Raw genomic sequence first — 21,488 nt, 5'->3', positions numbered from 1 at the left:
ATTCTGGGTGGTGGAACACGGAGGCTCCAAGTTGACATTTCCGTTGTATCGGATGCTACAGAGGATTACATTGGCATACCTTGCTTGAATTCTGCCTTGATCAATGTACGATTGGCGAGGTCTCTCTTCTCTGGATTACGCACTCCCCCTACATTCCTTACATGCCACAGCTCTTGGACTGCTTTGCAGGACGTCATGTCTCGGTACATGAGACAAGAATTGAGCTCTCGCCTTAGTTCCTAACACCGCACGCCTGGCCCGTGAAGTGGACGCCGCTGGGAAGGGAGGGTGGGTGTTCAGGTGACTCACTGACCCACGTTGATCGAACCCAGATAAATGCTGTCGTTGAATGACAAAAGACGTACGTCAAGGTCGGATAGGTTCCAGATGCCACGAGGTTCCCGTCTAGCAGTGGTTGCAAGCAGCACGAGCGTTTAACGTGAAGGGATCTAGCTAGACGACCGTGGTCACGGCTTCGATGGTACTCGGTATTTCCGGAAGAAGACTTTGGGAGGTTCAGACCCACTGTATTGGCGAAGTTTTATGGAGTTTGAGAAGCCAGTCGCCGCGAGGTACTTGGACAACTGATAATGCTCGGTCGACATTCCCCATCCTTTCTTCGGCCGCTACCCCGTTATCGGCCCTCACTTCGTGTCCCCGTCCCCCCCGGCCGCACCGACGCCCTACCTTCCTCATGAATCCTAACTTTTACTCTCAGATACTGTACAACGCAGCGATGGGACTGCTTCAACAACCCTACAGTCAGCCACAAGGTAAACCGTTGAGCCGTGTGGATCGCCGTAGATAATCCAACGGAACTCACAGGATTCCAAGGATATTGGCAGCTTGCGCCACAACAAGGTCTGTACAACCCAGCGCAACAGTGGCCGCAGATCCCATATCCGGCGATGGGTCCGATGCCTCCGCAGCTCCCATTAGGGGTACTGTCTCCGGTCCAGCAACAACGACTCCAGGAGTTCTTTGAGGCAATGCGGAAAGAGGACAAGAAAGAAGATCCAGCCGAACTGGGTGCAGCGGACGAGGAAGCTCTCGTCGATGCCTTCAAGAAGGGCATCGAAAATGGCTTGACACCGCCGCGGATTCTGGAGGGGCTAAGTAAGGTGCGTATACAAGGGTCTGTTCTCGAATATTCGTCGCTCATTGTATGTACCTCGCCAGAAAACCGGTCGCAGTGAGACAGGTACGTTCTCGCCACCGTAATAAGTCATTGGCCCGAGAAGCTGACGAACATATCAAAGAGTGGATGACGTTGTTCGTCACTCACGTTGACAAACTGTATCCCAAAACATTTCCTGGTACCAATCCTGCGCCATCGAACCCCGATATCAATCCATCCGGCCTTGCAGGGGGCCCACCAGTATCGACGCGTCACGATGAGCGGCCTCGAAATGCTCGGTACGACTTTGCTCGTTTCGTTGATCAAATTTGCATCCCGCGCAACTAACTATGTTGTGCAGAAATCCCGGGAAACCGGCTCCAATAGCTGCCAAACCTTCCGCAAACTCGAAGCATATTGAAGAGGCGCTAGTTCCTGCGACTACGAACGCGTCCGCGAGCGCGCAGGACGGGGCATCCTCAAAGCCTACCGTACACAGACCAAAGAGGGGCGAAATCCCAGACGGATTCCACGGTGACACCCTTATCCCCCCTTCTGATGGCTCAATGAAGCCTCCTTTGCCCGCCGTGATGGGCGAGCCCGGGAGCAAATTTACGAAAGAAGAGAAGATCTTTTTCATGCACTGGCTGCGCTGGCGCCTGCGAGAGGGTCCTCTTCCGAAAAAGGAGACGCTCTTTCGAGAGCTGGAGGTAGAGGTACGCCTACCTGCACCCCCTGATGCAATATCATGCCGTTGACTATGTGCCTACCGCAGCTGCCGCACCGCACCGCCGAGGTATGGAAGAAACATTGGGGAGACCACTCCGAGCAGCCTGACCGCGTGTACATCGATGCCCGCAAGCGAGTCGATAGGGAGGAAGAGCTGAGAGGCAGTCCCCTGACCGATAACGATGGAGCGGACGAGTACGAGAAAGAGGAAGAGAGCGACGACGACCAAGGATCCCCGTACGAGGATGGGGCATCACCTACGGCCGCGTCGCATACTCTCCTCGGAAAGAGCAACAAGGCCAGATCGAAGGGGCGCACAACCTGTGTGCCGGTGAAGGACGAAGATCTCCGTGCCATGGCCCTGTACCGGTACGAGAATGATGCCATATGGGGGACGTTTGAGTACAAGAAAACCCCGTGGATTGCGTTCAGCCGCCGTCCACAGGTACGTCTACCGATATGCGGACGTACATGGTCGTTCAACTCGTGCTCCCCTTTGTCACACAGAACAGCAAGCGATCTGGACCGGCTTGGAGTTCTATCGCGAACAACCCAAGACACGCTTCTAGTACGTTGTTCCTTCGAGTCGCGAACTAGGGGCGACTGGCTGACGCCTGCTGCCTGGGGAAAAGTAATCAGCCGCTACGTCAACGAACACCGTCGGGCAGCTGAGAAAGGGAAGAAACCCATGACTGATATCAAAACCTCTATCTCCACTCCACCGCAGAAAGACAGCCCTTCGACGTCTTCCACGGGGCCTAGAAAGCCGCGCGAGGGTATGACGATGACGCAGAAGCGCAGCGCCGATACCGACGCCGCGAACGAAGGCTCTATCAGCGCTGGGAAGAGCCATCCATTCAAGAAGAGGAAGGGCGCGGTTCTGCAGGTCAAGGTGGAGCCGGAGTTCATCATCGACTTGACTGTCGGATGAGAGATGTGCTCATAGATGCACTAGTGGAGAGAGAAGACGAAGCGTTCCAAAAATCCGTCCGCGCTGGCGAGCGCGGTTCATGGCCCAAACGATTTGTCCGTGATTTTGTTGTACGAGTATGTCCGCCATAACGACGTTATGTCTGAGGAATGTATCCAGTGAGAATTTCGATCCCTAGACATGATCTTTGCGTAACGTTGACTGCTCGCACCTCTGCTCCGCAAACGTCACGCCGTGCGATTTTCGGTGCTACGGGAGTGGTTCGGCACGGGAACGGATCGTATGGTTGCTCGAGACATGCTCCTCGCGAAATGGGCCGAAGTTCATGGCCGTCTAGAATAGAGCAGTGTGCGTACACATCTGCTCATCCACTGCCCAAGCAGCTTATAGTGACCAGATGCTTCGGCGATAATATCTGAGACATTAGCGTGCCGATTGCCAGGCTAGGTCTACCTTTGATTGCAACACTCCCCTATTCGTTAGACAGCATCGCCTCGCTTCTACGGAAGGAGAAGTAAACCGCAGCTCTGCTCGAGTTGAACGAACTTCTTCAGATATAAACACGTCGAGTACGCTTTGTTCTACCAAGGTGACATTTCAGCGTTCACATCGCATGTTGTCTCGTTCGGAGGCAACCCGTACCGCCTCGTTCGTTGAACACAAGACGTCAAGTATACGAGGAGCCAATCGCACAGAAAACGCACCGCCCCCAGCACCCTTCTCAGGATGGTGTAGATGCGGGGTCTCATCGGCTAGACGCGTTGCTGCGAACAGATGCACCCCACCATCTTTCATGATCCATCCATCAGCAATTCTGCGCGAGCAATGCTATGTACCGATCAGAGACGACCTGACCGCATTCAGCGTCGTCGGGGGACGGAGCGCACCAAATATCAATGATCTGGGAAGCAATAGGGAATAGGCGTTCAAATTCACGAGATGGCTTGGCGACGTTGGAAATGGACTATGTACAGTAGCATGGACTCCGCAGGCAGAAGAAGCAGGGTAAATGGGGTAAATGACGCGAATGTGCACATCGGAACCGTCCCGCACCGACGCTTGCCCAGCGTGTACGTTGCGAGTACATAGCGTTAATGTACCAAACATACACGCCTCTCCTCAGCACAAGCACATACCTCCGCCATGGAAGTCGCAAACATTGCCAAATCGACAGACCGGGAAGTGACCATGCGCCAGCCGTGCAAGAGCGGGAATTATAGGACATGCGGCAACGCTTTCACCTCGGCCGAGGCTCGCACGTGGACGGATAACGAGAATATGGCAACGAAGTCTTCCATTTGATTGGCTAGCCAATGGACAGGACACACGACAAGCCACGGGCATCGACAGAAGTAAAGGAGATGTTATCCCCGCGACGCCAAGCCCGCGACCAAGTCCAAAAGCCGATGAGTACTCACCTTCAGCACGTCTTCTGCCGCCGGCTACCGCTGTAGCGGCCGCGACCAACACGACGGCGCTCGCGAAAACGTCGACGGGAGTCCAAGGGCCGAATCGCGACGATTTCTTGGTGGGGTTATGAAGTATCCGCAGAGCCCGGCATAACCCAGCGTAGGGCACAGAAGCCTTGAGCTTGCATGATATAAGCGATCGTCGAGATCGTCGCCCGAGATGTGCCCGACAGCGACGAGCATGCAGATGAACGCCGATTTGGCTCCGTCTCCAGGATAGCCAGCTGGACAGAGACAAGTGTGCACCGGTCGAGGTGTCAGTGAGAGCGTGTGGCGCACGCAGGCTGGACTAGGTCGCGGTGGTCGGTCCAGGGGCAAGCCGGAAAGCTTCTGACAAGGAGAGTACAGCAACGGCTTACCGTGCGTGAAGGAAGGATATCGTTGGCGCTCCAAGCAACGAGCAGGATCGAACCGGATGTCGCAAGAGGACGCTGAGAGTCCCGGAGAGCTCAGCGGAAGACGCAGCGTCGGAGGCCCTCGTCGCAGCGAGCTCGGCGCAGTGCGCGTCGCGCAGGGCAATTTCAAAGCGGCGTCCGACCGGTTCCGGTCGGTCCGAAGGCCGACCCATCTGTTGCGTAAGCAGCCTCGTCAACGAGCCGACCTCGTCGCTCTCCCTTCGATCATCGGCCGGCTTCACGTTCTCCAGACTTCGACGATTGGGCATCCTCCATGTGGCGAGCAGGCGTATTTGCGGCAATCAATTTTGGAGAAAAACAAGACCGGCATCAACAGAGGTCTCCAGAGGCAAGGCACGCTCAGTCGGGCTTTCGCATCGAGAGGTCCCGAGTGGAACTTTGGAACTTTCAGTAAGTAGACGATCAGTGTCCTCAGATTTCTCTTGATTCTCCTTCAGGCTGCTCTCGGAGACATCGACTCTCAGTACTGGTATCTGCGCTGGTCTAGGATTCGGGCGGTCTCACCACTCGATGTATCTGATTCGCCACACTTGCTACTGGTGAGTGGGTCTGGCCATTCATACACGCGGGTTTGCGACCGTATGGGCTCGCATGTCATACCTTCCAGCCACACCATCCTCCGACCGTCTTCCGATGCGGACTGTCCGGGGAGGCAATCAACGCTCTATATGGTATCTCTCATCAACACCACCCAGTATGGATCCTGGCCGAGTCGGAGGATTCACTGGACCGCGTCGGTAAGGCGCGATGAGTCAGTCCTATCTTCGCGTTCGCTTTCGGCTCCGCGAAGCCAGAGCACGCCTGGTGGTGCGTGTCTTACAAACCGGCCAGGGACGCTGCAGCTCACGCAAGTACACCACGTTGAGCACATCCCGCATTCAGAAACGCTCTCGGACGAATGTATGAGACGCAATGCCCTCCAAGGATGACTGCAAACCAGCACGTCGCTAGAGATTAGTGTCTGCCCGTAGATACGCAAACCTTCACATACCCTCCGTGACGTCGCCTGCATACAGCGTACATAGGTTCATTCTGTGGTCACCTTCTGCCCGTGCCTGTCCGTCCCGATTCCGCTGCCGTCCGAGCAGTGGTATCGCTGTTGCCAATGATCATCCTCCATTCACACATGATAAGTCCGGTCGAGCTGCGTTACGTCTACCCACATGTGCAGCTTCGAGAACCTCAGAACGTTGCCTCCTCGAGGCTTGCCGTAAACGGTGGTACGTGGGGCATGTCGGGCTTGCGGCCGAGATTCGCGCGGCTTCTGAAGCTAGCTCGAGTCCCGTGCCGCAAAGGAACTGTAAGATATCCAAAGATAGCAGCGAAGAGCCCGAGTGCGCACGCGACCACGAAGGAGATGCGAGACGGCTTGGACTAACCTCCTTCCCGAAGGTGAGCGAGCTGCGAGGATCTACAGGGGCTTTGCGAGTACACATGGAAGACGGCAATCGTCTGCGATACGAATGAGGGAAGCCAAAGGAACCGAAACGAATGTGCGACGTTCACCGGGGAGACCTGGCGCTCCGCATTCTATGACGCACGATCGGCGACCCTTCTCGACTCTACTCTCTTCTGGAGGAGAGGTGTGCCTTTCGGGCTGGGGGCTGCGTGGGCTACTTATGTGAATCCACCACACACGCCTGGGGCGTCGTCTCGGGCACCACGCGCAGGTTCCGTGGGCGCGCGACCTTGCGTAAACGCATACGGATACAGATCTGTGGGCCCATCCAACTGAGTCCGGTACGAGCCCAGGCGAGTGGCTCTCGGCATCCCTTGAAACGACACGGCCATGTCTGGCCACGGTCAGCTTATAGCAGCGATGAGGTAGGTGGAACATGACTGCGCCCACGCGCAGTCCGAGCTTCTCTCGCCGCCATACCAGACGCACACGACAAATGGACATGCGCGGACATGACGTCGACATGAACACCGTCTATATGCAGCCTAGAAGTCCACGTGAGCTAGAAAATGGACAGATGTGCCCGCGCACGGCGTACCTGGGAGCGTCCTCGGGCGAGTGTATTTATACGAACGCGGACCGGCGAATGGGTGTGGTTTGAGCTATCTGTGGAGAGGGGCGGTGCGCGCGCGATGCGCCCGTCGAATGCGAATGCTTCCGAGAGGCGGCTACTGCACGAGTACCAATGGGGAGCACCGGAGGTATACTTTGACTGTTACAGCGCGAGAGATGGATAGATAACTCCTGTCAACCCACAGGCCGTGCGCGGGCGATGTGCGATTGGCGAAAGGCTCGCTTGACATGAGACCCGAGAGATAGAATAGAATGGGGATCATGTCGTTCGCACACTGGCACTCCGACGACGACAGGGTGTCATGGAGCATGTACAGCTTATGTTACAAGTACCCTCGGTTCACGGAGGAGGCTGAAGTCACGCTTTCCGGTGAGTTGAAATTCAAAAGTACTGACTTGGGAAGATAGAAGACGGGGCTCCATGGGACGGTATCCTGGCAATCACGGCGGCTGTGGTCTTCCGAGGAAAAAGAAGGGCGAAGAGTTTCGCGCCTGAACAGCGAGCAAGACGACTGCCAAGAGCTGCAGCCGCCTGCATGTATACGTCCTCGTCAACCGCAGTCAACGAGAGGGAGAGGTCAGCTTGGAAACGGCCAGACACTCCTCGGGTGGCTGAGGGGCGAGGATCAGATCATCGGACGACATTTCGGCTGGCCAGATGCGCATCGCGTGGAATCAGATCTCGCTTCCCTTCTCGCGGCTGACAAGCGCGCATCGCAATCTCAGCCCTCGCCCCCATCACCGGCTAGCGTGGAGTGACATCACCCTAACCCTTCCCAAATCCGTCTCAATCCCTCATTTCCTGCCGGCGGCTTGCTCTGTTTTGTGAAGGAGCATTTTGGTCCGCCACCGGCTTGCCTTATTTGTGCATATTTCCGGACCGACGGTCGCATGGCTATGTTTACACAGTCAAAGAGAGCACGATCCAGCTGAGTGCTTCACCGGAGGAGAGCAAACCTGACAAGTAGTGAAGGGCGGGTCAACGAGGGACCCGGTGTGGCTAAAGGAGTGCGGACAATCCGACTGCGCGCGACCGGTCAGACAGGAGACCGTACCGGCGAAATTAGCCGAGCGATGGACCGTCTCCGAAGCTCTCGTACAGGTGGAAGGCTGGGCTGGACTCGGTCGCAGCGCGGAATGGACGAGTGGGTTTGGCATCGAGGAGGAGGTTTGTAAAGCACAGGAGATGGCAGGAAGTGGGCGCGCTCTGGAAATGGAAGCCGACGGAGGCTTCTTCGTGCCTTTGTGAAGCCGGGTCCGATCCGACCGCTGTCCCTATCCGATGTGACGGCGCGTTCCTATGGCGCTTGAACGAACTGAGCTATTGCAAGGTGGAGGATTACACGTCCTATTTACTGGTCGCGGACGGCCCAGGAGCGATGGCGAGACGACAGGAGCGGCAGGTGCATAGATGAGGTGCAAAAAACGATATTCTGCGCCACAACGTCCACACGCGACGTCCATACACGAAGTTCATGACACGGTCACAGAGGCTTGCAGTACATTTGAGCCTGAAAGAGGGCGGCGGCGGGCGTGCTCCCGATCGGGCGACTGCGCAGCGGGTTACTGTACGCGTGGTGGCGCCGTCAAATTCGCTCAGGATGTCCGTGAACTCGTCGCTGGGTGTCAGCCGCCGGCTCACTTGGCTGCCAGTTGTGGGGACACCACGTTCTTGCGTACCTTGCTTCATAGCAATGCCGCCTCAGCGTTTGATTCCTCTACGGGGAGGAATATAGGAAGATGGGTCTTTACTTCTGTGCGGGGGGCGGACATAGAGCGCCAATCAAGAGGACTTGCGTTCGGGTTCGTGTCAGATAACACTCCGTGTTTTCGAATGCGTGATGAGAGCCCTGAACGCCGCCTATGTACAGTGTTCACATCTACACCAGTGTGCCAAGGGCTGGGCGTGGACGCAAGCAAACTTGCGCACTGGAGTAGCCGGTCAGAAGTTCGGTACGGTTTGTATGTGTCACCGCATAATTACCGACGGGAGACACGCCTGCGGAAAGAGGTAACCCGCGTGTCCGTCTCCGTATCTGTTTCGCAGCATGAGAGCCCGCGACGTAAAGCGCTGTGAAGAGGAGAACAGGTAGTCGGGGCCAAGACTGGGGTCCAAGAAGAAGTGTTTTGAAGCAGCGTCGGCATCGAGGAGGTGGTGAGCATCGAGCATCGCTTTCGGTTCGCGCAGTGCCACTCTACACAAGTGTGCGTGCGCGGGGAAGCTGCAGACGGATGATAGCGCGGTGATGCATCATTCACGATACGGCGGTCATCAGTGGCGGAGTGTGCCCATTGGCCTCCGCAGGGGCCAATGATATAGCGCGAGGGCACGTAGGGGTGCACACGACACGATGTTGGACACGGTTTGACGAGGGAGAAGCTGATGAGGGCTGGCGGGTAGCAACCACCAAGTCCCAGGCTGTTGCACGCCTGCCACGCACACGTCCGCCGCTGTACATGTGTGGTTGGGCCGATATTCGGTCGCAGCAGCGGGCGTCCAGATCGGGACGTCGCAAATCCCGTTCTCAAAGAGGCGAGCTGCGAGGGCAATCGCTAACATCAAAACATGGCGTGCGATTAGGGCGGCTCGCGATAGATGGAAGGCTGGTAGACACGAGTCCGATTGAGGGGCATGTCGGACGCAGCGAGCATGACTAGTAACGACGGCGGCGTCGGACATGGAACGCACGGCTGACTCGCGGCTCATGCAGGACGGCGCGGACGTTATCGACCCGAGGGGCCCCGAGCGGGCGCACTCAGCACGGGCTGCATACGGCAACGGACGCTGGCCAGTAGGGACGCGCGAAAAATGCAGCATGCCGAGTCGGACGGCGCGGCCGATAGCATCTCCGGAGGGCAAATGCGCGACATTCGCCCGGATCAACGCCAAAGAGCCCGGCGCCAGAGGCTGGGAGGGCTATTTGCGCGTGTTTGGCGTGATCTGGCAGCTGGGAGAGGACGGATATTTAAATCCTTGGCGGCTGCTGGCGACCGTTCATCCTTCCTCCACCTCTTCTTCCCCTTCCGCTGCTCCGCCCTCCGTCGCCCTTGCACGCGAACGCTTCTAGCTTAGTCTAGGGTTGCCGCCCCCGGTTTTCCCCCCACCCCGTCCACCCCTTCACCGCCATGTCTGACCCCCAGGTCGAGAAGGAGGCCGGCCCCAACCCGCCGGCCGCGGAGACTCCCTCTCAAGAGCCAGAAAAGAAGAAGAGAGAGTACAAGGATTTCGGCCACGATGAGGATGACAAGCCGACTCGTACGTGTCTTCGCGTGTGTTTCCTTTCCCCGATGTCAGCCTGACCGCGTTTCCACCACAAGACGCCAAGGTCGACATGTCTCAGGTAAATATTCCGAACTTGCTGATTGGCGCGTTGCGCGGATGCTGACTTGTCGCCTCCAGATTCAGCTTAAGGCTGAGGACCTTTACGATAAGGAGAAGGTCGACCTCGAGACGATTGTTGTCGATGACGTCTTCAAGCTGCTTCAGTGCGACGAGAACGGTCTCACTGATGAGGAGGCTACCCGTCGTTTGGAACTCTTTGGTCCCAACAAGCTCGAGAGCGAGGAGCAGAACGCCTTCCTGCAGGTGCGTTCCCTCTACGCTCCCTTCCGGCGTCACAGGTCTCATCAAACCTCTTCGCGCGCTTAGTTCCTGAGCTTCATGTGGAACCCGCTTTCTTGGGTCATGGAAGCCGCCGCCCTCGTCGCTATCGCCTTGTCCAACGGCGAGTCGCGTCCCCCGGATTGGCAGGATTTCGTTGGTATCGTCACTCTCCTGCTCATCAACTCGGCCATCGGTTTCTACGAGGAGCGTAACGCCGGTAATGCGGTCAAGGCGCTCATGGATTCCCTCGCCCCTAAGGCGAAGGTCAAGCGCGCTGGCCAGTGGCGTGAGATCGAGTCCGCCAACCTTGTCCCCGGTGATATGATCTCGTTCAAGATTGGTGACATCGTGCCCGCCGACTGCCGTCTCACCGAGGCCATCAACGTCTCGATCGACCAAGCTGCTCTTACCGGCGAGTCTCTGCCCCAGAGCAAGAAGACTGGCGACCAGTGTTTCTCGTGCGTTTAATTCATGTTGTGTCTCAATGATGTCATAAGTTGACTTCGTGTTCTCACAGCGGCTCTACCTGTAAGCAGGGTGAGGCTGAGGGTGTCGTCATCTCCACCGGTCCCAACACTTTCTTCGGTCGTGCCGCCAACCTCGTCGGCCAGGACGATGACACCACCGGTCACTTGCAGAAGATCTTGGCTCAGATCGGTTCCTTCTGCTTGGTCGTCATCGGTATTTTCGTCCTCGCAGAGATCTTCTGCTTGTACGCTGGCTTCCGCTACAACTACCGTCGCGGTCTCGACAACATCCTCGTGCTCTTGATCGGTGGTATTCCTATCGCTATGCCTACGGTTTTGTCGGTCACGCTCGCCGTCGGTGCCCAGCAGCTTGCGAAGTACAAGGCCATTGTCACCCGTATCACGGCCATTGAGGAGCTTGCCGCCGTCACCATCCTCTGCTCTGACAAGACTGGTACGCTCACCACCAACAAGCTCACCATTGACCGCGACACCATCCGCACCTACGGTCCCTTCTCCGCTGAGGATGTCGTTCTTCTCGCCGCTTACGCTTCCCGTACCGAGAACCAAGATGCCATCGACACTTGCGTCGTTGGCGCTATCGGTGACCCGGCCCGCGCTCGTGCTGGCATCAAGCTTCTCGATTTCAAGCCGTTCAACCCCGTCGACAAGCGTACTGAGATCACCTACCGCGAGGAGTCTTCGGGTAAACTGAAGCGCGTCACCAAGGGTATGACTGGTATTATCATCGAGCTCTGCACACGCAACAAGACTGAGGAGCTTGAGAACCGTCTCGAGGCCGATGTCGAGGAGTTCGCCACGCGTGGTCTTCGTGCGCTCGCGGTTGCCTACGAGGAAGTCGACGGCGAGGACCCCGAGGGTGAGGGCAACGGTTTCGAGCTCATCGGTCTGCTCGCTATCTTCGACCCCCCTCGTGATGACACCAAGCAGACCATCGATGATGCCCTCGCGCTCGGTGTCAAGGTCAAGATGGTTACCGGTGACCAGCTCGCTATCGCGAAGGAGACCGGTCGTCGTCTCGGTCTTGGCGACCACATGTACCCCGCCAAGGTTCTCAAGGATGGACCTGAGCCCGGCTCTCGCTTCCGCTCTCTCGACGAGATGATCCTTGACGCTGACGGTTTCGCGGGTGTGTTCCCCGAACACAAGTACGAGATCGTCAAGCGTCTCCAGGCTCTCGGCCACCTTTGCGCCATGACTGGTGATGGTGCCAACGATGCTCCTGCTCTTTCCCGCGCCAACGTCGGTATTGCCGTCGAGGGTGCTACCGATGCTGCTCGTTCGGCTGCCGATATCGTCCTGACGGAGCCGGGTCTGTCGACCATCGTACACGCCATCCGTGGTTCGCGTATCATCTTCCAGCGTATGAGGAATTACGCCATCTACGCGTGCGCCGTCACGATTCGTATCGTCGTCTGCTTCGCCATCCTCGCCTTCGCGTTCAAGTTCGACTTCCCGCCCTTCATGGTTCTGATCATCGCTCTCTTGAACGATGGTACCATCATGACGCTGTCTGTCGACCGTGTGTTGCCCTCGAACTCGCCCGACTCTTGGGATCTTGCCGAGATCTTCGCCTACGCTGTCGCCTATGGTCTCTACCTCACATTGTCGACTATCGCCCTCGTCGCGATTGCCATCCGCACGACTTGGTTTGCCGACACGTTCGGCGCGACCCTCTCCGGTGGCGCACGCCAGGCGACCAACCACAACGACCCTCAGCTCCACACTATTGTGTACCTCCAGGTCGCTATCATCTCGCAGGCCCTCATCTTCATCACTCGGTCGCACGGCTTCTTCTTCATGGAGCGTCCGTCGTTCGCTCTCATGGGTGCGTTCTGCATTGCTCAGCTCGTCTCGTCAATCATCGCGGCGTACGGCAACTGGGGCTTCACCAAGATTGAGGCCATCTCTGGTGCTTGGATTGGTATCGTCTGGGTTTGGGTAAGTCTCATTATGTTGTGTGTTGCTTTTTGTCGTCCTCATGGCTGACACGTCGCTGTCTATAGGATATCGTCTGGTTCTTCCCTCTCGACCTTATTAAGTTTGCGATGAAGGCGACGATCATCAAGTCCCTCCGTGCGCGTCACAGCGCTGCGGTCGCCGCGCAGGCTAAGGAGACCGGTGTTCCCATCACTCGCACGACTTCGCGTGCGGCCTCCATTCACGAGTCGCTCTACTCCAACCGTGTGTCGTTCATCCGTCGTGCCGCCCGCAAGGTCGGTTTCGGCCAAAAGATCACGATGAAGCCCGAGGAACTTCAGCGCTTCAGCTCCATTCAGGCAGCCCGTACTGGCAATGTCCTTGCCCGCCATCCCTCTAGACCCTCATAAATGGACGCGTGAGCGGCACGGTCCGGCGTTCAGCGTGTATCAGACGAAGGCAGCAGCAACTTGTGGTGTCATTTCCTTCCCTCGCGTGACACCCCCGCGCACATACCCGTCTTGACCCACATCCGCATTTTATCCTCTAGAGCGTACTCACTAGTGTGCTATCCTGCCCTCGTTTGTTGGCCGCGAGCCCCCGGAGATCCTTTCGTGCACGTTCGTTTCCCTGTCCTCGTCGCTCTGTTTCACGTACTGGTCCCTTCATGATGACAACATGTGCCCCCCTGCATCATTCCCCACCTGCGCCGCGTTACGTTCGTCTAGCCCATTCATGACGTCTGCGGTACACTTCATAATTAATTTCATACACCTGTTTGGCGTAGGGATGCAGATGATATATAGTTACACAGTATCTAGTATAACGAGAGAGACGTAATAAAGCAAACATAGAGCAACATCTTGCGGTGGCGCGCGAGTGACGTGGCAGTCAGCAGTGACAAGCGGGTTCTCCTCTGCGTACTGTCTCCGTGCCACTAAGCGAAGTGACTAAGACAGCAATGCTCACCTATCGACAAGCAAGTATGAGTCTGTCCGTTGGCGACGTCGTGTCGTATGTTAAACCTGGTGGGTTTGTGTAGGTCTTGCAAGAGGTCTTGACGGGATCATCGTCGATTGGTGAACGCCAATTTCGCACCAGGCCGTGGCGTGACTTCAACGATGTTGTCGCAGTGGACGGGACGCAGAGCTATGGGTGCATATTGATGTTCGCGAGCGAAGTTGAAGTGGAGCGCATTGCTCGAGAGCAGTGATGGATGATGGGAAGAGCAAGGCGGTACGAGGCGCTCGCGACCGACTTGAGCTCGGTCGGTAAGACCAGTCGCCGGTAGGTGGGTCTTGCATACTTGTAACGACTGTCGTACTATGGCATTGCTTGTATGCGCGACGACGCGACTGGTTTTCTTTTGGGCCGGACTTGGCGGTCGGCGAGGGCCATGAATTTGGGGGAAGAGGCAAGTTCAAATGGCCTGTTGGCACACTGTACGTCGCAGTCTCTCTCCTTGTGCAGCGACGGGACTGGTACACATCCGCGGGCTACTATTCTTTGTTGTCCAGGGTAAGGGAACCTGCACAAGGGCCGCTGTTTCGAGATGCCTGCGAGAGGTATCGTAACGGGCATACACACCGCGCAAGTGTTCACGGCGACGTTCTGCCACATGTCGTTCGAATGGTGCGTCTTAAGTTCGAAGGATGTTTGAGCGGCTTCCTGGTGGTGTCGGTTGGGTCCCCGCGGCACTCCTGACGGTGAATAGCTTGCTTTAATATCCTTCCCCATTGAGATCACTGAGTGCTTACACGAAAGATAAGACTCACGCATACAACATATTACAGGCATTGTCATAACCTGATCAAACGTCAAGCTACGAAGGAGGATCCCGTTTTCATGACCCCGCACAATATGATCAGGCTCGAGAGCAATTCTCGTCCCCCTGCACCGGACCAGACTAGTCTTCGTCAATCCGCAATGATGGTGGGATGGAGTTTCGACTAGGGGCGTTGGTACCATGCCAATCGAAAGGTATGTTGCCTCGGACAGATCATAGGGGCTATATTGATGACATGGGGTGCTTGCTGAGCGGGCGATGGCGGGGTTGACTTATAGTGGTGCGAGAAATCACTCTTGAAAACACCGACCTCTCAACCTCAATCGCTCTCGAACGTACCAACCCAAGACGTCTTTGACTCCTGCACGGTTTCGGTACCCATCCGCCTGTTCCGGACCGTCAACCCACGCTGCGGCTACACAATGGTGGTGGGTAGCGGTACGGACCAAGCGGATTCTAGAAGAAGTAGGGATGCCATATCTCCCGCATAGACTACTGGGTTCGCGTTGCGACGACGAGGGGCGTATACTGGGGGAAGTTGATGATGGTGTCATCTAAGACCCGCTCGGCGCATGCATGCGAGAAACCCCGCTCGGACATGGGATAACATTCGTGATATTGCTACTGTACACATTCGTTCACAGCCATGAAAGTTGGAGTAAATTTCCCGAGGAGCTACGCCCCCTTTCCCCCTTCGATGTCCATTCAACATCAGTGAGGTCCTTCCTCCTGCGAACGCCTCATGGCATTGTAATCCGCCATGCTCAAATCCCGGTACACGATCTCTCCTCCAGTACGCAGCTCTGGGATCTCCTCTTCCTCCCTTCCAAGCAGTGCAATCCTCCGGCCCCCGCCGCATTGGCGCGGCGTATCAATGGAGATGATCATGCCAGTGATAGTAGGTATAGCAGATATGATGCGGTGGGCAAACGCTTCGACGTCGAAAGCAACGAGCGTGCGTTCTGCGGTGCAGAGCGACTCCTCGGCGACCGAACCTGCGCAAGCATGCGACTGCGCCTCGGGGGAACCGGAGACAAGCACAGATGTGTCGGAACGAGGGAGGGAGGTGACATAGTGTCCGGCTACCGCTCCCGGCGCAGGCCTAGGCTCGTTTGGGGTCTCCTCTGAGTTAGATAGCCCGACGTCGCGCACTTCACACTGGAGATGATGGAGCCTTAGGCCGACTATGGTAGTCTCGAAATCGGTCTACGGAGTCTTGTAAGTACAGAGTCCCACGCACAAACAGGGAGGAGACGGAGCTTACCAAAGTGCGGGCTACATCGATTTCGCGGTCCTCGGCCGTTATGTCAATGCTGACTATCAAGCCTTTCATATGGGCCGCGCCCTCGGTGCGCAAAGCATCCAGGAAATCCGACGTGAAGACGTCTTTGAACGGACTCCCGTGAAACTTGATTACGAGCTCCGAGGGTCGTGCGGATTGCAGGACGTCAGTCAGCGCGCTGGGTGCCCGTTGTCCTGGCACGTCTTCGTGTGTGAGGCGATGGATGTGGTACGTAAGGCCAAAGGTCCAGTGATCGACGAGGCGACCGGTGTAGTGCTCTAGGTGGTGCCAGCTCGACGGCACTATATCGTCAGGTTCTTGCATAGCGAGGTTCAACTGGCGTTGGATGTACGAAAAGTCTCCGAAAGCGCCACCCAGATGGTCGGTGCGGTGGCTCTCGATGGTGAGGTGCGTGAGTCCAGGGAACGATCTGATATAGGGAATAGGGTTGGGCGAGATATTTTCGGCCAGAGTGAGGCTACGCATCTCGGGATAGACGATGTTCGGGACTGTGAGAAGCAGTTCGGGGAGCATATCGACCCATTGTCCGCAAGTCAATTGCTGGAGCGTGGAGGCAGACTTCTTCAGCAATTGGACGGGGTGAGAGGTTATGGACATAAACATGTTTTGCCTGGAGGAATTACTGTTGAAGTATAGGGTCGCGGAGACAAGCTGGGATTGGAGAGCTTGTATCAGCCGGATAGAGCGCTCCCCCACATTTGCCATCACTAGCTGCTTGAGAGATTGAATGGCAGCGAAGGCGGGAAGGAGGTCGGGGTACGACTTCAGCATGTCTTCTGGAGCAATCATGAGACGCTCCAATGAGGACATGCGGGGCAGAATCTTGACCAGGATCCTAGCGACAGACTTGGGCATTGGGTCGATTTTGATGAGATTGAATGCGCGTACGTAGGAGCATCGGGAGAAATCCTCGGCCTGTAAGAAGCGTAGAAGGGACAATGCCTTCTCCTCCGGTCCACCGAGGCTGATCGGATGCTGGAGGACGATTTTGGCTCCCTCATGATAGAGGTCACGACAGGTGGCCATGATCGATGTGGCAGTACTGGTAGGAGAGACAGACATCACTGTGAGGAGGATATCGTGGTTCAGGACCGGCGGCGACATGTCTATGCATGATTATCGAAGTGAGTACATCATGCAAATCGTCGAGGACACATCGTAGTACATACTCTCGTTTTCGCTGCTAGACGAGTCGGTCAAGGTTATGGTCGTGCACAAGGAAGTACTTTACGTCAAAGGAGATGTCACGATGTCTGCCGAGCTCGAGGTGCTTCCTTCGCACGAGGTGCTTCCTTCGCATGAGGAACCGTGGCAACTCCAGGTGTCTCGGGTACAGTGAGCCAGTATCTTCGTGTTTCAATGGATCATCAGGAGTGTCATCACACTACATATGCCTGTCAACACATCGCACCTATATGAGAGTAATCGTATCGACATACCGCGGGAAGGATAACTTCGCGACGATGGTCGAACGCTTAGGATTGATGCTCTCGTGTGCTAGTAACAGTGTATGGTGAGGCTGGCGCATATAGTCAAGGGACTATACCTACAGTAGCGATTATCAGACATTAGGCAGCCTTAACAAGGCATAGCTGGAAGTTTGTACCATCAGCTAAATATTACCGGGATATCGGACTCGAAGCATGAGTTTTCCCTGCTGAGACTAGGCTCAAAGGCTCGCTAGCTGCCGCTACGCAGGTCAGCGCAGTCCATCTCATACACTTCAGCGAAAAAATACAAAAAATATCGGGCCAACCAGTATGAAGCATGATCAGAGATAGAGAGAGAATCTGGGAAGCAAACGTACGGCATCAGCTTGGGTGTGTGACGCGGCAGTCTTTGGCACCTCAGCATAGCTCCATCTCCCACGTTCTCCCTTCCCATGCGAGCAAGTTATGAAGCGCGGAGACTGTGATGTCGTTATCTCCCAGTTAGGGTGTCTTTTTCGTCCGAGATGCATTGCGGATGTCGTACCGACAGGCGTGCAGCTTACAAGGGTGTCCAGAAAAACCGATGTCGACTGCCGATCGCACGATACGCAGCAATGTAAGACCTCAGACAATATATACACAGCTCAGAGCAAAGGATACGCATGGACGTTGCTTTTCGCAAGGTCGGGACTTGAGCGCACCGTCCTCGTACGGTGATGGCAGGATGATGGAGAGAGGGAAGGGACAGCGACACGAAGCGCTCATGCACGCGCTGCGCAGTCAGTCGGGCTTCGATACTTTCTTTTCGGATATCTTAACAATTCAGTGCAATATCGCTGCTTTTCTCCGTCGAATGCTCTTAAGATGCTACTCCTAGCGTGCGTAGTGACTCGAGGTAACCTTTCGAACAGGGCTGCACTGCTCAGCAGGTGGCAGCACATCTCTCGTCTCCTTCTCTGGCATTGGTAGTAAGTCACAGTCTCACCGTCCCTGCCTCAACGATAGGACTTGATTACCATGAGCCCGTAGGTAGATATTCAGTTGTCTCTGGCGGAGGGGCAGCGGGAGCCCTCCCCTTTGAGACACTGTCAAGAGGAGGTTCGGTGGCAGTCTGTATCCCTGAAGTTGCGACGAATTTTGAGCACCCTGACACAGGAAGGCTTGAGAGCCGCGGCGCTCGAATGAGATGTAGCCTTTTACCTACCTGCCTGGTCAGAACCTTGATCTCCAACAGCGGAGTAGTGGGCTGCGATACAAACAAGGCCGGCGATTGGATGTGGATTCATGTCGTATCTCCGACGTCGTGACATGCACGGGTCATCGGGTTTGTGTTGCGACGACGTGCGATGTACTGAAGGGACGATCTCGGAGTCGAGGATGGTCTTATCCCGATACTTAATCCTCCCATGCATATTCCCAAGGAGCATGCTTCGGGCCACAGAGACGTGCAAGATCATTCGATCTATTGCTACTTTACACGTTCAAACTTGTTAGCACAACTGAGATCAATTGAAGATATGGTAGCGAGTCGCTATGCCGCTTGTCGATGTCCAGACATCAACGACAACATGGCCCTATCCCTCATGATCTCCACCCACTTCGCTGCGCTTACTCTCTGGTACACAATCTTGCCTTCGGTATGCCACGTAGGAGCTGGCCCGTGTTCTATGCCAAACACAGCAAACCTATTGTCTCCACCGCACCGGCGTGGCGTTTCGATCGATATCACCATGTTCTTGATCGCAGGTGCAGCAGATACGAGTCGATGGGTGTATGCTTCGACGTCGAAAGCAGCCAGCGTGCGTTCCGCCATGCAGAGCGATGCGTGAGTTACTGAGCCTACGCAAGCACATAAGCGCGCCGTCCCGTCTAAACTGGAGGCTTCCATATACGTGCCTGATGGGGTGAGGGTATCGGCGTCATGCTCCGCCACTTCCGAGGTGAACCTGCCTGGGGTCTCCTCAGAGTCTGATAGGGCGATATCGGCCACCCAGAGCTTGAGTTGTTGGATCTGTAAGCCTGCAATAGCAGTCTCGAAATTTGCCTGCGGTGTGATGTGAGTTCGAAAGACTTAGAACTACAGTGAGATTACGAAACTCACCAAGATACGAGCTGCATCAACGTCGCGGTCCTCCGCCATCAAGTCAACATTCACTATCAAGCGTTTCAAATGGGCCGCGCCCGCAGTGCGCAACGCACTCAGGAAGTCTGCTGCAATGACACCTTGTAAGGAGCCTCCGTAGAAGGACAACTGGAGCTCTGAGGGCCGTGCATATCGCAGTACGTCAGCGAGCGCGCTGGGTACCCGCCGTCCTGGCCTGTCTTCGAGTGAGAGGATGTGGATCTGACACGTAAGGCCAAGGGCCCAGAGATCGACGAGGCGACCGAAAAAGTGCTCTAGGTGATCCCAGCTGCGCGCGTCTCCATCCTCGTCTTGTTCTTGCATGATAAGATTCAAACGGCGTCTGATGTGGACGAGGTCTCCGAGAGCGTCGTCCAGAGGAACGGTGTGAAGGCTCTTGATGCTGAGATGCGTGAGATTGGGAAATGATCTGATGTAGGGAATAGGGTGGGGTACTAAATTGTTGACTAGAGCGAGGGATCGCATCTTGGGATAGGTGATTTTCGAAGCTGTGGTGGTCGTGAGAGCCATGAGCTGTGGCTCCGCGCTGATATCGACGAATCCGCCACATGTCAGTTGCTCAAGCGTAGAGGCAGACCCCTCTAGCATCTGGATTGGGTGAGATGTGTTCCGTAGATGGGTGTCATAACTGAAGTACAGCACCGCTGAGACGAGCTTGGATTGGAGGGCTTGGATTAGCCGGATAGAGTGCTCCCCCACACCTATCACCTCGAGCCGTCTGAGAGATCGGATAGCAGCGAAGGCCTGAAAGAGATCCGGGTACGGCTCTAGCATCTTCTCTGGAGTCGCAGAGAGAAACTCCAAAGAGCTCATGCGCGGCAAGATGGGTATCAGGCCTTCGGCAACCGACTCGGGTATTGTTTCGATTTCGATAGAGAGTGCGCGCACGTAGGAGCATCGGGATAGATCCTCGGCTGCCAGGAAGCGCAAAAGGGACGATGCCCTCTCTTCTGGTCCTTTGAGAGTGATCCCACGCCCGATGATGATCTTGGCTCCTTCATGGTAGAGGAGACCACAGGTGGCCATGATCGATGTAGCGATACTAGGAGGAGACACCGACAAGATGGATAGGAGAATGTCATAGCAAAGAACCGATGGAGACATGGCTGAGTACCGGTGAACAAGGTCAATAGATCCAGCACATAGCAGAAAGCGAACAGTCGACACGTACTTTCTGGCAAAAAAGGTGGAGGGATGGTGGATGTAGACGGCGAAGGCAAGTTCCGGAGAAACCTAGGTGATACACGAGGGCCGAAAGGGTATCTGAGAGATCCAGGCGTGGGATCCTGTCCGTAGATGTCCAATACTATCATGGAAGGTTATACGCAGCTGAGCAGGTAAGAACGGGGCAGAAGGAGCCAACTCGGACTTGAAGGCGCTACACCGAGTCTCCGCCAGCGTACGCCGTTTGCCTCCGCTCAGGCCCGCCTGCCATAATCCATAGCCAGTAGGCCCTGATAGTCTCGTAGGGCCTGTAGTGGCATAGAGTGGTCCTGGACGTGACATGCACCATACCAGATGCATACCAGAACAGGAATGATGTCAAGTAGCAGATACTCGACGGTCAAGCAGGAGCACCGCGGAGACAGTCACGTGCCCTGCTGTGGCCCAATTCCCACGCTCGTCCAGCTCGCGGCCAACTCCGAGATGCTCATACTCTTCATTAGTACCGCTCAGAATTGGCTGGATCTCGGAGCCGCCCGTATCTCGTACCTCCGGATTTTGAGTCACGTCCCCCAAGACGCCGTGCATCCGTTACTGATGCGTCACGTCTCTTAACAGGCAGGCCTCGCGAGTGCACGCTGACCATCGCCAACCGCCGCAACGCGTGTGCTTGCATTAGGAGTATATCTCTTTCAGAAGCCGTCGGTCTCCTTGAGCCTAGCTATATATAAAAATGCCGCAAGGCGCTATATCAAGTAGCCTAAGGCGGACTACCGCTGGAGTTTCACGATATAATTCATTTATGCCTCCCATCTCGGCGACTCTAGCGCACAACGGGGACGTGGCACAAGTCGCGCGTACTCCACAATTTCAGAGAGGCTTACTCATAAACATCGTCGCGGATATCGGACTCTCAGACTGCAATTGAGAGCACCCTCAGGTGTATGACGATGGTG

The 21,488-nt window shown here is 55.9% G+C and overlaps 7 protein-coding genes across 7 annotated transcripts; 4 read left to right on the top strand and 3 right to left on the bottom strand.

Annotated features, from left to right (window-relative positions):
- Positions 1–917: 917 nt before the first annotated feature.
- DICSQDRAFT_173037 (uncharacterized protein) lies at positions 918–2,777 on the top strand (the record flags this gene model as incomplete). Its single annotated transcript, XM_007368833.1, has 7 exons — positions 918–1,121; positions 1,180–1,201; positions 1,260–1,416; positions 1,479–1,833; positions 1,893–2,291; positions 2,359–2,414; positions 2,486–2,777. The coding sequence occupies 7 exons, from the start codon at positions 918–920 to the stop codon at positions 2,775–2,777; spliced, it is 1,485 nt and encodes a 494-aa protein (XP_007368895.1).
- A 923-nt stretch (positions 2,778–3,700) lies between these two features.
- Positions 3,701–4,892, top strand: DICSQDRAFT_139444 (uncharacterized protein). The gene is made up of 2 exons (XM_007368832.1): positions 3,701–4,083; positions 4,196–4,892. The coding sequence occupies exon 1, from the start codon at positions 3,921–3,923 to the stop codon at positions 4,077–4,079; it is 159 nt and encodes a 52-aa protein (XP_007368894.1). The 5' UTR covers positions 3,701–3,920; the 3' UTR covers positions 4,080–4,083; positions 4,196–4,892.
- Positions 4,893–5,154: 262 nt separating this feature from the next.
- DICSQDRAFT_139443 (uncharacterized protein) lies at positions 5,155–6,221 on the top strand. Its single transcript, XM_007368831.1, has 2 exons — positions 5,155–5,201; positions 5,270–6,221. Exon 2 carries the CDS (start codon positions 5,410–5,412, stop codon positions 5,566–5,568), a length of 159 nt encoding a protein of 52 aa, XP_007368893.1. The 5' UTR covers positions 5,155–5,201; positions 5,270–5,409; the 3' UTR covers positions 5,569–6,221.
- A 3,502-nt stretch (positions 6,222–9,723) lies between these two features.
- On the top strand, positions 9,724–13,566 carry DICSQDRAFT_182602 (plasma-membrane proton-e). Its single transcript, XM_007368830.1, has 6 exons — positions 9,724–9,950; positions 10,013–10,035; positions 10,095–10,280; positions 10,344–10,756; positions 10,816–12,727; positions 12,793–13,566. Exons 1-6 carry the CDS (start codon positions 9,821–9,823, stop codon positions 13,114–13,116), a joined length of 2,988 nt encoding a protein of 995 aa, XP_007368892.1. The 5' UTR covers positions 9,724–9,820; the 3' UTR covers positions 13,117–13,566.
- A 420-nt stretch (positions 13,567–13,986) lies between these two features.
- On the bottom strand, positions 13,987–14,896 carry DICSQDRAFT_139441 (uncharacterized protein). The gene is made up of 3 exons (XM_007368829.1): positions 14,747–14,896; positions 14,500–14,686; positions 13,987–14,148 (listed from the first exon to the last, which is right to left on the bottom strand). The coding sequence occupies exons 2-3, from the start codon at positions 14,672–14,674 to the stop codon at positions 14,030–14,032; spliced, it is 294 nt and encodes a 97-aa protein (XP_007368891.1). The 5' UTR covers positions 14,675–14,686; positions 14,747–14,896; the 3' UTR covers positions 13,987–14,029.
- Positions 14,897–15,203: 307 nt separating this feature from the next.
- Positions 15,204–16,899, bottom strand: DICSQDRAFT_128926 (uncharacterized protein; the record flags this gene model as incomplete). The annotated part of the gene is made up of 2 exons (XM_007368828.1): positions 15,204–15,698; positions 15,757–16,899. 2 exons carry the CDS (start codon positions 16,897–16,899, stop codon positions 15,204–15,206), a joined length of 1,638 nt encoding a protein of 545 aa, XP_007368890.1.
- Positions 16,900–18,756: 1,857 nt separating this feature from the next.
- Positions 18,757–20,409, bottom strand: DICSQDRAFT_162948 (uncharacterized protein; the record flags this gene model as incomplete). Its single annotated transcript, XM_007368827.1, has 3 exons — positions 19,425–20,409; positions 19,327–19,379; positions 18,757–19,269 (listed from the first exon to the last, which is right to left on the bottom strand). Exons 1-3 carry the CDS (start codon positions 20,392–20,394, stop codon positions 18,757–18,759), a joined length of 1,536 nt encoding a protein of 511 aa, XP_007368889.1. The 5' UTR covers positions 20,395–20,409.
- Positions 20,410–21,488: the final 1,079 nt, after the last annotated feature.

Source organism: Dichomitus squalens, assembly GCF_000275845.1.
Source record: "Dichomitus squalens LYAD-421 SS1 unplaced genomic scaffold DICSQscaffold_40, whole genome shotgun sequence".
Classification (NCBI taxonomy): domain Eukaryota; kingdom Fungi; phylum Basidiomycota; class Agaricomycetes; order Polyporales; family Polyporaceae; genus Dichomitus; species Dichomitus squalens.
This window is presented reverse-complemented; position numbering and strand designations above follow the sequence as displayed.

What these genes read in the sequence shown, in the direction of transcription:
- DICSQDRAFT_139444 (XM_007368832.1), top strand. Translation starts at nt 3,921, where the DNA reads ATGGAAGTCGCAAACATTGCCAAATCGACAGACCGGGAAGTGACCATG.
- DICSQDRAFT_139443 (XM_007368831.1), top strand. Translation starts at nt 5,410, where the DNA reads ATGAGTCAGTCCTATCTTCGCGTTCGCTTTCGGCTCCGCGAAGCCAGA.
- DICSQDRAFT_182602 (XM_007368830.1), top strand. Translation starts at nt 9,821, where the DNA reads ATGTCTGACCCCCAGGTCGAGAAGGAGGCCGGCCCCAACCCGCCGGCC. An exon ending in AGCAGAACGCCTTCCTGCAG is followed by an intron (nt 10,281 to 10,343) that starts GTGCGTTCCCTC and finishes TCGCGCGCTTAG; the next exon opens with TTCCTGAGCTTCATGTGGAA. An exon ending in ACTGGCGACCAGTGTTTCTC is followed by an intron (nt 10,757 to 10,815) that starts GTGCGTTTAATT and finishes GTGTTCTCACAG; the next exon opens with CGGCTCTACCTGTAAGCAGG.
- DICSQDRAFT_139441 (XM_007368829.1), bottom strand. Translation starts at nt 14,674, where the DNA reads ATGGTACCAACGCCCCTAGTCGAAACTCCATCCCACCATCATTGCGGA. An exon ending in TGATCAGGTTATGACAATGC is followed by an intron (nt 14,149 to 14,499) that starts CTGTAATATGTT and finishes ACTGCGACGTAC; the next exon opens with AGTGTGCCAACAGGCCATTT.